General features: G+C 51.1%; 1 protein-coding gene across 1 annotated transcript in view; it reads left to right on the top strand.

Annotated features, from left to right (window-relative positions):
- Positions 1–154: 154 nt before the first annotated feature.
- B4GALNT3 (beta-1,4-N-acetyl-galactosaminyltransferase 3) overlaps positions 155–12,058 on the top strand; it is a 61,924-nt gene continuing 50,020 nt past the window's right edge. Inside the window, exon 1 of the mRNA XM_040062621.2 lies at positions 155–249. Coding sequence (XP_039918555.1) covers positions 219–249 — 31 coding nt within the window. The 5' untranslated portion in view covers positions 155–218. The remainder of the gene's footprint in view (positions 250–12,058) is intronic.

Raw genomic sequence — 12,058 nt, 5'->3', positions numbered from 1 at the left:
GGCGGCGGGGCTCGGGCCGGCGGTAGCGTGTCCCGGGCCGGCAGCGGCAGCAGCGGCAGCGGCGGCACGTCCCGGAGCCGCGGGGGCCCGGCGCCCTGAGCGGCGCCATGCGGGGCCGGCTGCTGGCGCGGCTGCGGCGCCGGAGGCAGCTGCGGCTGCTGCTGGCCCTGGGCGCGCTGGCCCTGGGGCTCTGGGCCGCCTACCTGGAGCTGGTGGCGATGGCCGGCGGCGGGGCCGTCCCGGAGCGCAGTGAGTGAGGCCGGGGCGCGGGGGGAGCGGGGGTCCGGTCCTGGGGCAAACGTTCCCGGGCGCGCCGCGATGCTCGGGAGCCCCTGCGCTGCCCCCTCTCCGCTGTCCCGGCGGTGACCGCGGGGCTTCGGGCGCCGGGGGTTCCCTTCGTGCCTCCGGCCTGCCGGCTCTCACCCCTCTCTGTGGGGAGACCTCCCCGGATCTGGCCGTGCTGGAACTATAGAGCCTGGAGCCACGGCTTTGAGCCGTCTCTCGTTCTTGGTGCCCCGGTGCGAACCCGGGAGGCGGCAAAGATGCTTTGAATGCGGCTTTGATGCGAGAGAAGCGTATGCAGAGCGGCAGGGAATGCATACCCTGGAGAGGCGCACCGCCCGCCCGCTGCCGGCTCGCTCTGGGCACGCTTCGGGGCTGCGGCGGGCTCAGGCGAAGTGCAAGGAGCTGCGCCTGCTTTTTTTTTCTGAGGGAGAGGAAAAGTCTATCAGTGTCGTGTGGCTTCTCTTTCTTGAGTTGTAGGAAAGTTTCAATGGCGCACGGTTTTGTAGAAGGCTGTGATGGTGCTGCTGGGTTTTAAACAATATCAGTACTTGGTGCTAATCTAATTTGAACGTATGTTTTCTACTACGCGTTAGTGTTTAACTATTTATACTTTCCAGTGTATTGGTCCTTTCATTTCGTGCTACAAACATCCTAATTTTTACTCACACGAGCCAGGCTTGTTTTCAGTCTTAAAGCTTTGGACCGTGGCTGTGCAAGGAGCATCGTGAATGTTGACTCCCACAAAGTCCATTACAGGACTTCAGCTTGTATATTTGTTCTGTATTATATGTGATATTAAGGCTAAAAACGCGTATTTATTGTTCCAGTCGTGTAACAGATCTGATTTCTTTGGCTAGGATAAATCCTCTAGTAGTAATCCTCTTTCTGTGCCTGGTGGAATGAGAAGATGAATTGTGCTACGAGTCTACTTTGCATTACATCTTTCATGCGCTCTCACCGTGCCTTTTGTTGTACATCGCTTTGGCAAAACCCCACCAAAAATGCTTAGAGAAGATTTGCACAGGAGGGCAGAGGGCTTGCGCAGAAGCAAGGGAGGAAACAACTGAGAAGTGTTTAAAATAGTGGTTATGAGGAGAGAGGGGCCGAGTCAGGTGTTTGGAGTTGTACAGCTGATGGTCCTTTCACTGCCAGAAATGCTAAGGGGGAAGGAGGGGAGGGAGAAGTGGGCTGGGAGAGTGGGGACGGCAGAGATGTGCAGGAGAAAACAACTTTTGTAGTGAATTGGGTTCTTCCTCTGCTTTTAGACAGGGTTATTTTTATATCTCTGTTACAAACGGCATTCTGTTTTAAGACTGAAACTGGAAACAGTGAGATGACTGCAGTTACTACCAACTAAAACAGAACAGGCACAAAATAATTGCATTACATTAAAGTTCAATTATATAAAATTCCAGGTTCTCCCAAATCCTCCGGAGACATTGCTGCTTGTTGCAAACAGAAGGTATTTAAATGCTGCTGGAAAGGATGGGAGGGTAAAATCCTCTGGCAGGCAGTTCCTCACGGCTCAGCATCACACTGGGCACTCGGTGTCATGTTTTCTTGGCCTTGTAGCCAGAATCCTGGAACCTGCTAACAGGAGGAAGGTTAAGCTGTGACCTTCCCCACCCTTCCTCTTGCCCTACTACCTCTAAAAGCCTGTTTTGTTTTAAGAGAAATCAGAAATCTGAGCAGAAGATAAACAGTATTTGTTTTCTGTTGGCTGCTAAAACTAAGTGATATTTTCTTCTCTGGGACAGGGACGGCTGTGTTTGTGACTCCATGTGGTGACTCTTTTCCAGGATCCTGGGAAGCTGGTGGGGGGGAGCGTCTCTGCAAGCAATTAAGAGTTTTCTTCTTGTTCTTGCATTGTTTTCTGTTGCATGTCCCAGGTGGGAGCCCTACTGTGAGTCACTCCTGGGACCGACCAAGAGCTGCCACCTCAACTTAGCTGATGCAACACCTCCCCAGTTATTAATGATAAAATACAAAAGCTCTTTATTGGGCAATTTTTCTAGGCACGAGGCTAAAAGTCTCCATTGGGGTCAGGAAGATGAAAAGCTGCTGGGCTTGAAAGATCTACAGGAGATCACTGTTTCCATCTCCTCTATCTGTAATGGAGTTTCTTGCCTCTCTAAAAGGCATTGTAGTCCAGCCTGTATGGAAAGCCAAGTAAGTTTTTCTCTTTCCAGGGAAGTGATTCCTCCTCTTGCAAAGCTGTAAGGACTCAGAGAAAATATTACTTTTCCTCTCAGCCATGCATGAGATGGAGCACAAGCCCCTCTGCTACCTCCACACCATCCCTGCTCTCAAGTCAGGGTCTTAGAGCATGTCTCCAGGTGTGGGATCCTCCTGAGCTTTATGCTCCTCTCTTCCTCCTACCCCCTAGAGCAGTGTGTGGTGGAGAGAGCAGATGCCCAGGGCTGGGTGTTTGAGCAAGTAAAGCTTAAAAATTGGGGCTCTGACTGTCCTCTCTTGAGGTATTTGCGGCTCTGCTGTGCAAAGTCAAGCATATAAAATAGTTTGGGTAAAAGTGAATGAGGAGTCTAGGAGAATATCCTGTAATCATTGGTATCCCCTGGCATTCGTGTGCTTCATCACCATATGCTGAGAGAGTCTCTGGCATGAGGTAAAGTTTGCTGGAATGTTAAAGTCAAAGGTTGAGGGATCAGCCTGAGGTGCAGAACTCGCACCTGGTGCACACCATGCCTTGGGATTTCTGTGTGCCAAAGCTGATCTGGAAAGCTGAGCTTTCAGGGAGGTTGGGATGGGCTGGACAGGCACAGAGGATAGGATGGGCTCTTGTGAGTGATGACTTTCCTTTGAAGGTGATGCTGAAATGAGTAGTTGGTCAAGGAAAAAAACTTTTGTTTGTTTGTTTTCTTGTGATGTGAGTGTATTAAGGTGAAATTCCTCCATGTTCTTCCCAGGGAGCCTTGTTGGCAGGACTGTTTGCTCATGGGTAGGAGGGTGTTTCTGTTGTTGTGGGGTTTGCGTTTTTGTTCCTTTTTTTTCTTTTTTTAATTGAGCATGTTTGGCTGGTTTGCTGCCCAGTAGGTGTTTATAGGAATCTTAAAGATGTTTACAGCTGAGTGAAGAGAAACAAGCAGGCTGCTGTGAGCTGAAGATGGGCACACTCTCCTCATATGAAATGTGGGCTGTTGTCATCCAAAACAAGTTGTAACAGGCAGGACACTGCCTCCCTGCCAGGAAAGCCAGGAGCTGGAGACAGGCTGTTTACTGCTGCTGCTGCTGACAGGCACCAACCTCTCTGGAGTGAGCTCTCCACCTGGAATGTTTTCTCATCTTTATGAGCTGCTACACAGCACACTTTGCTCCTGCTGGAGATGGGGAAACTTTATTATTTCAAGGGTGAATGAGGTGTTGGGGAGGGAGAAAACACAGAGGTCTGGAGAGCAAGTCCTGCATCCTGCTTTGCTGCTGTAATGCAGTTCCTTGGCAGCAGGGATGAAAGGGACAAGGGCAGGGAGAGGTCTTTCCTCAGAGAAGACCTTCTTCCTAAAATGCTGCTGCTTCCCAGAGCTGCTGCAGTGCTGTTTGGATGGAAGGAGTGGTGGGTCTGACAGCTCCTCCTGCTCTGTTTTTCTCTTCTGTGCCCAGCAGTTCCTCTCTTGCCCACCTGTGCAGAAGGGCTTGACTGAGGGAACAAGGCTGGTGTCAGTGGGCTGTGTTTGCAGGCAGGATGGGCAACAACTCTTTGCTCTGAAATCTTGTGTCACCGTAGTAAAAACAACCCCATCCCTGAAGAAACTTGAAGGTGAGGTCGTTCCCAGCCATTGCTGTGCAGAATCTGTTTTTTCTGCTGCAGCGACCATGATATTTCTGGAGCCTATAAACCATTTGCACTGATTTCTTTTATTGCAGGTGTGTGTGTCACACTGAGCCAGGCACAAGGAGGGCTAGGTTAGAATCCTAGGAGGTGCAGCTTGTAGGAACAAGGAGTTGGGGCCCCCTTTTTTAACCTGCCCTTCCCAAGTGCTTTAACCTATCCCTGTTCCTCCACATTTTATTATTGTGAGTAAAGAACACTGGGAGCGTGTTATCTTCCTGTCTTGGATTGTGTCAGTGGTTTGTGTCTCACTTAGGTTTTCAGGCTGCTCTTTTCTAACTCAGGCGTGCACACTCCCACTCTCTAAAGTGGAAGATAGGAGGGCTCAGAAGAACCCGTGGAAATGTGCAAATAAAGAAGTCCTTATGGCTAGACTTCCAACTCCCCAGTATATACATCTTCAATATCCCTTTGCTTTCCCAGAACATTGGATTCTTAGCGTGCCTGCACCGTGTGAGCTCTAAGCTGATGTGAATGGGCAGGTGCACGTATTTGTGTGAGAAGAGGATCTGCCAGAAAGGTGAAGTTGGACATTTCATGTAATGTATCACCTTCTCCTCTGCCCCGGTGCACAGGGAGGAGCACACCCACACCTGCAGGTTGGTTCCCGCTCAGGGGCTGCCTCTCGCAATCCCTCACGTGCGTGCTGACCTGCCTGGGCACGCACGGTGTCCTTCGCCTGCAGAGCTGATTGTGCCCGAGGTTCCTCGGTGCTCCTGCACAGAAACGGGGCCGTGTGGTGTCTGGGGTGTGTATTTCCTGTCTGTGCGAGCTGCTGGCCCAGGTATCCCCCTCAAAGGGAGGACTGAGGGTTTGTCTGTCATACCACGAGGCTTGCAGGTGGTGTTTCTGTGCTTGGAAGGACCCCTGTGTCCTTTGCTCCGGGGGTCTGTGCCAGGCAGCACCGTGGCCAAAGCACGCTGTGGGCTCAGGGCTGGGCCCTGCAGGGTGAGCAGAGGTGCTGGGGCATCCTGCCCTGGTGTGTGTAAGGAGAGCCAGCATCCCCAGGCCCGTCTTCACTGCACACACGGCTCTCACAGGCTCCGGGGGACCATCCAGGCTTACAGGGGCTGCATCCCCCTGCAGCTTTGCTTTATGGGGCTCACTGATGCAGCACACATGGGGAAGCCCAGACCTCACGATGCCCGTGCCATGCTTGTCCTGGGCCAGTGCATCCCTGCACTGCTGCTGGGATGTGTGCTGCAGGTAGGTTCTGAACCTGGTGCTTTTTCTCCACTTGACTTGAAGTTAGGTGGGTGTTGGTTTCCTTGGAACTTGGCCTGCAGTTTGTCAGGCCTCAGCCAATCCCCAAATAATTTGCCAAGATTACATATTACCTTTATAAATAAGCTCTTGTGTCATCTCTTCATGTATTCGTGTTAACTATGACAGATTTATGTAGTGGTGTGCCAAAACAGCATGTATTCCTGCACACACGTTCCTGAGGTGAGCTGGGCTGGGTTAGGACAGCTTGGATCTCAGAGGGGTGCCCTCCTGTGCGTGCCCCCCACACCGCAGGCTTGGCAGAGCAGTGTTTTCTCTCCTGCAGATGTGTTTCTTGTGCTGCAGTAGGGGAGGCTCTGCCTTCTCTCACCTGCAGCTTCAGGCAGATGTGAGGGAAGATGGATGTCATCTTTGGTCGGGTGGTTTGAAATGACTGACATCTGCAGGGTGGAAAAAGGCAGGATGCTTCCCTGAGGACAGAGACTGCCATGCAGGTTCTCCACTTGGGAGTGGAGTGATGATGGGGTTCTTCCTCCAGGGCTTACAGGGCTAGCCTCAGGAATTTATATATTTTCTCGAGTTTCCCTTTCCTATTTGTTCTTGCTCTGCACTGATGTTGCCTCTCACAGTCACTTCCCCATTCCATTGCTTTTTTTAGGCTTGCAGTAATAGCTGAGAAGGACTTTCCAGAAAAGGAAATAAGCTGGCTTATTTACATATGGTGTGAGATTTCAGAAAGATCCATGTGCCTTGGGTGGAAACAGTTGTGAATCTGGGCCTCGGATACTCACCCTTTTCATCATGTTAGAAATTCAGAGCCTGTGTGTGTCATGAGCCGAGCCAAAGTACACTGGGATCTTGACCAGAGCTGCTCTGTATTTCTGTTTTTCTGAGAGGACCTTCCCATGCCAAAGTGCAAAGGCCTTGATGTTCCTGATCTGGAGAGAGTTCCTGATGCTTTGAGATGCTTAGATGCTCTGGGATTGTGCTGCCATTAAGTTCTCCTAAGACATCACAGAAAAATAATTCATGTTGCCATAATAAATAATTTAAATCAACTACACAGAATGATATTCAAGTAGCCAGTCTTTAAAATGTGGAATCATTTCAGACAATTCAAATCTTGCTGGGTGGACGAGAGTCCCCTTGAAGCATCAGTGCCCCTCAGAAGATCACGAATTCTGATTTTATGATTTCCCAAGGCTTGGTTATTTCAGCCTTCTCTGACTATTTCCCATTTGAGTTGTCGTGGGGGTTTTTTTGAAGGGAAAAGGGATCAATGTGGGTTTTTTCCCAACATCTAGAAGAAGGGGATTGAGCTGTCACAGATTACTTTACAGTGTAGGTCTGATACCCTTACATGGCAAAATTGTGACATCTGGGGTTATTTTTCCTTTTCCATCAGATACAAATGGTAAGTCCCAGGCCTTTGCATCATCCATGGGACTTTCTTACTCCAGTGACCTCGATGTTAATTTCTGACAATTCAAATATTCTTGGGTTGTTTGGTTTTTTTTACCAGTTGGAAATTGACAGCCAGTGCAAGTCAGGATTGTGAAAACACTGAATCCAGAGCCTTGACTGTAACAGGCACGTGTCATCTTTTTGACTTTCTTTCCGTCGTGCCTTCTGAATTATGAGCATTAGGAACCAGTAGCCTCACATGGCAGCCTGTGTTTCACTGAAATATGTAAATTCAGACTCGCCAGATGGTAGTTCATGGTCGCATACTGTTGTATTCCATTTACCAGTAAAAATGTTTGATCTGTGTCATCACCTGTGATGGCCACAGAATTGCCTAGTAGATCTCTCTTGGACTGGGGATAATCTGCATTTATGATGTATGTATTTTTTCCTGCCATTCTAAATAAATCTTTCTGCCTTCCTTGAAGAGGCTGCTTATTTATTTCCATGTCATTAGCGTGGGCTTGGCCCATACATTTGGAGTTGGCAACTCCGACAGCTTCCTCAGCGCCGCCGCTGATTCCAGCCGAGTTCAGATCTCTGCAGCCCTTCTGGTAAATACTTCACTTCCTAAATTGGTTTTATTTATATTTCGTAATGCAATTTTCTGTAAAATTGTAGTAGTCATGTCTGGATGCTATTAACCCCATGTGAGCTGCAGAGCAAAGTTTATAATGGGCTGAGAATATCCTGTCCAGAGCACCCTGTGCTAACAGCAGGCATTACCTGCTGCAGCAGCTCACTCTGCACACAGTCCCTGTTTTGTTGTAAGCTGGCAGTTGGGAGTGTTTTGTTTGTTTTCCATCAAAAATGCAAAATAAACTAACGATCTGCCAAAACCAAGTTTTCCCGTCGAACCTGACTGGACTATATTTTCCAGAGGTGTACCTTGGTAATAATTGTCTGCCTTACATAAGGGGTAAATAGCAATTGCAGAATGGGCCTTCTCCATGTCCTGAAAACATCAATGCATGCCTGCATCAGAGTAAATTCTGTGACCTGCACTTCTGCCCCATAGTCTGTCCTCTCATACCAGTGGGAGTAGTTGCATCTACTTGGAAATTCAAGATAACATCCAAGCCAAGGGGTTAAGAATGAAGACATTATTAAGTTCTTTCCCAGCTGGTGTGTCATTTCTTTTTCTTGTTAGGGGAACAACAACAACAGCAAGGCGGTGAGAAGGTTTGTTTTTAAATCTGGAGTAGAGCAAGGGTGAGCCCTGAGGAGGAAGGAAAGGCAGGGAGCTCCCTGTGTGGGGCTCCTGTTGTGCCACGCAGTGGGCAGAGGGAGCTCAGCCCCATCCCCTGCCCTCCCTGGGGTGCCCCAGGCAGTGCTGCTGAGCGTCTGCAGGGAGCTGGGTCGGTGGGGTCACAAAGGGCCACACTGCCCCTCCCTGCTCCCCGGAATGTTCCAGGCACGGTCTCCTGGGGAATCCCAGGCATGGCTGAGGGGGAGACCGCAGCCTGATTCCCTGGGCATGGCTGAGGGGGAGACCGCAGCCTGATTCCATTCCCCGGGCATGGCTGAGGGGGAGACCACAGCCTGATTCCATTCCCTGGGCATGGCTGAGGGGGAGACCACAGCCTGATTCCATTCCCCGGGCATGGCTGAGGGGGAGACCGCAGCCTGATTCCCTGGGCATGGCTGAGGGGGAGACCACAGCCTGATTCCATTCCCTAGGCATGGCTGAGGGGGAGACTGCAGCCTGATTCCATTCCCCGGGCAGGGCTGAGGCGGAGACCACAGCCTGATTTCCATTCCCTGGGCATGGCTGAGGGGGAGACTGCAGCCTGATTCCATTCCCTGGGCATGGCTGAGGGGGAGACCGCAGCCTGATTCCCTGGGCATGGCTGAGGGGGAGATCACAGCCTGATTCCATTCCCTGGGCATGGCTGAGGGGGAGACCGCAGCCTGATTCCATTCCCTGGGCATGGCTGAGGGGGAGATCACAGCCTGATTCCATTCCCTGGGCATGGCTGAGGGGGAGACCGCAGCCTGATTCCATTCCCTGGGCATGGCTGAGGGGGAGACCACAGCCTGATTCCATTCCCCGGGCATGGCTGAGGGGGAGACCGCAGCCTGATTCCCTGGGCATGGCTGAGGGGGAGACCACAGCCTGATTCCATTCCCTGGGCATGGCTGAGGGGGAGACCGCAGCCTGATTCCATTCCCCGGGCATGGCTGAGGGGGAGACCGCAGCCTGATTCCATTCCCTGGGCATGGCTGAGGGGGAGACCACAGCCTGGAGTACCCCAGGGGAGCTGGAGGGCAGCCTGGCGACAGCTGAATGGTGGGATCCCCAGGAAGGGGCCCTCAGCGCCCCTCGGCCTCTTCCCGGTCTCCCGGGAAGTAGATCATCCTTGGTGCCACAGGTGTCCCAAGTCCCCGGGAGCCACCCTTGGCGCTGTGCGGTGCCCCTTGCTGTGAGGCCCTCGCTGCCCGCTGCTGTGGGCCCTGCAGCTGCCGGGGCTGTCTGTGCCTGCTGAGCCGCTGCTCCCTGAGCTTCGGGGCCCTCAGTGTCTGTTCAGAGCTCGGGGGACCCACGGCAGCAGGGTGAGTGGTTGCTCAGTTTTTTGTGGAAGGCAGATGATATCCGTCAGCCATGTGTGGTGGTGATGTAAATATCTGCATGGATTTAAATTCATGTGGGTCCTAGAAAGATTTTCAATGCTAAACACAACCTGAAGGGTGCTTTGTGGAAAAAGGTTTTGCCAGATCGATGCTTGGTTTCTCTCCACGTGCTGGCTGGACCACCAGCTGTAAACACCTCGAGGCCCAGAGGTGTATCATTCTCCTCTCCCCTCTCAGGCAGGGGCAAAACCCTCTTTATACAGGTGTTTAATTCTTCAGTACATAAGCAGTCGTGTTTGTGGGTTGAGGAGCATGGCAGAGCTTGTTCCAGCCCTTTTTTTTTGCCCATGTACCTTGGCTGCTCAGTCTCTGTCGTCAATTCCCAGAGCTATTCCTGATCCTGCTCTTTCTCAGCTGCTTCCTCAGCCAGGAAGGGCTTTGTAAGTTGCATGAGTTGAAGGACGATTGTACTGCTCCGTGTTGTGCTATGCTGGGAGCTTAATACTTGAAAAGATGTATTCTAATTCTGTCTCTGCTGTTTTGGTTACTTCTTCTTCTTCAGGGAATTGCACACGCTTTGTGAGACCCGGGGCTTGACAGAATTTAACCTCGGCAATGGTTGTTTTCCTTTCCCATGGAATTACTGGCTGCAGCTGATGATCTGCATTTACTTGTTCACGTTGCTCACCTGCTCCGGTAGCAGAGCTAAGATTGTCAGCATTGAGCCTGAATTTAATTTGCTTTTTTTGCCAGTGCCTTTCATCCAGGGGCAGCTTCTCTGCTGCTGGCACGGTGCTGCTCACCCGCTCCTGGTTTGCAGCTAATAAATGCTTCCACCTTTCTTGTTCCTTCCCTTCTCTGAGCCCTCATCCTCACCCCTGCTGCTCTGCAGGAGTGCAGGTGTTGCTGGCACGGCTCTGCTCCTGCCAGCCCTTTCCTGCGTGTCTCCCGAGGCTTTTCCAGGCACATCCTCCGGGCTGGCCCCTCTGGCTGCAGTGGGCAGGGGGCTCTCGGTGTGTGCTGCTGAGCAGGGAGGTGCTCTCCCTCTGAACTCCTGCTGCACCCTGCCTCAGTCTGGCCGGTATTATTCCAGTTTGCCTGAACTGTCTGATCGCTGTCTGCATTCCATCAGCCCCAGCCGTGCGTTCCTTTGCTTTGCAAATTGTAATTGCTTTGCCGATTAACTCTGGGTCTTCCAGTACTCTTTCTTGAGTGCTTTTCCCCAAAACTCCATGCTTCCCAAAGGCATGACTAGTTGGGGCTTTTTTCCCCCTGTTTTTTTTTTTTTTTTATTCTTTGTAAATTGTGTTTTCACCTTTTTCTTATAACTCTTCGTTTGAATTTGATACACAACATAGGCAGATCAAGGAGGCAAAGAAGCATTTTAGCAAGCTCATTGGAGCTCGTGCAGAAGTAGAGGAAGAAAGAAAAGTGGAAGGTAAAAGCAGAAGAAGAGGAAGCATTTGCAAGTACAGATGACAGAAATCATTTAACAAAAGTAAAGAGTGGCCAAAAATGGGACATAGCGAGGTGAGTGTCAGAGCGGAGTGAGCCACTAAAATATTGTAATGTGGAAAGAACTTGAAAGCTAGATTGGAAGCTAATACTTGAGTTTTCAGTGGAGCAGAGAGGCTGGAACAGAGATCAAAAAAAGAGATGTAGAAAGATGAGGGCACAGGATAAACCACTGTTTTAGGTTTAAAAGAGGTGGAGGGATAGAAGTTGCAGAAGCTTGTAGGGATCACAAGCAGCCCTACCAGGGTGGTTAAGAATGTATTTGGTGTCATATGGGTGTTTGGTGCCTTGAAAATCATCAGCTTGCTGGTTTTGTACTGTGATCAATGTCTGCTGAGGCACCTGCTTCCCTGTGCAGGCCACTCAGTGTGCAGATGCTGCTCTTGACTGGCTCGCTGTGGTTACCTCTTTTTGTCCTGGGTGTCAAACAAATGCTCAGCACTTTGCCAGTTTTTTATACAGAAAAAGGATTTGCTAACATAGGGGGTTTTGTGCATCCCTCCTTATTTACAAAGGATGCGAAGTCCCTTTTCTCTAGGTACAGTGAAAATAGTGAAAATTCAATCAAATATGCTTGGTTTGCCCATAGTCCTGTGGTTTATGGTCAGGTAGTGTTTAATCCAGAAACCCTCTGTATTTGCTGAGGTTCATGCTGCTCTTTTCATAAACCTCAGGGCTCCCTCTCTGGCTTGCTGTGCCTTTTGGGGGTTTTCCTCTTACACAGAGGGGCAGGTGTTGTTTGCTGGGACCAGTGCAAGTTTGCATCCCGACATGGGGAAATTCTTCCTGCTCGTCTCCCACTCCCCCGGGCACTGACTGCCTCAGCAGGGACTGCAGACTCCGCAGGGAGGGCATCCCATCCCCAGGTAACAGTTCTGGGTAGGCGGCGTGCTGGACAAGGGACCGCTATGGGAAAGAGGCAGAGCAGGCTCTGCTGTGAGCAGCGTTTGCAGAGTGATGCCTGTTCAGCTTGGCACGCTGGCATCCAAGGTGCACCGCCTCCAGGATTGCTCCAGGTGTGTAAGACGCACGGGATCCTGTTGCGGGTTTGCAGCCTCAGTTATTCCTGTGGGCAGGATGAGAGCCCTGAGGGCGCTGCCCGGCCCCAGGAGCAGATCCCGGGGAGCTGCAGTTTGTCCTTGCTCCATCAGC

The sequence above is a fragment of the Hirundo rustica genome, chromosome 4 (genome assembly GCF_015227805.2).
Source record: "Hirundo rustica isolate bHirRus1 chromosome 4, bHirRus1.pri.v3, whole genome shotgun sequence".
NCBI lineage: Eukaryota > Metazoa > Chordata > Aves > Passeriformes > Hirundinidae > Hirundo > Hirundo rustica.
The sequence above is the reverse complement of the archived record's forward strand: the minus strand, read 5'-3'. Positions and strand labels throughout refer to the sequence as shown.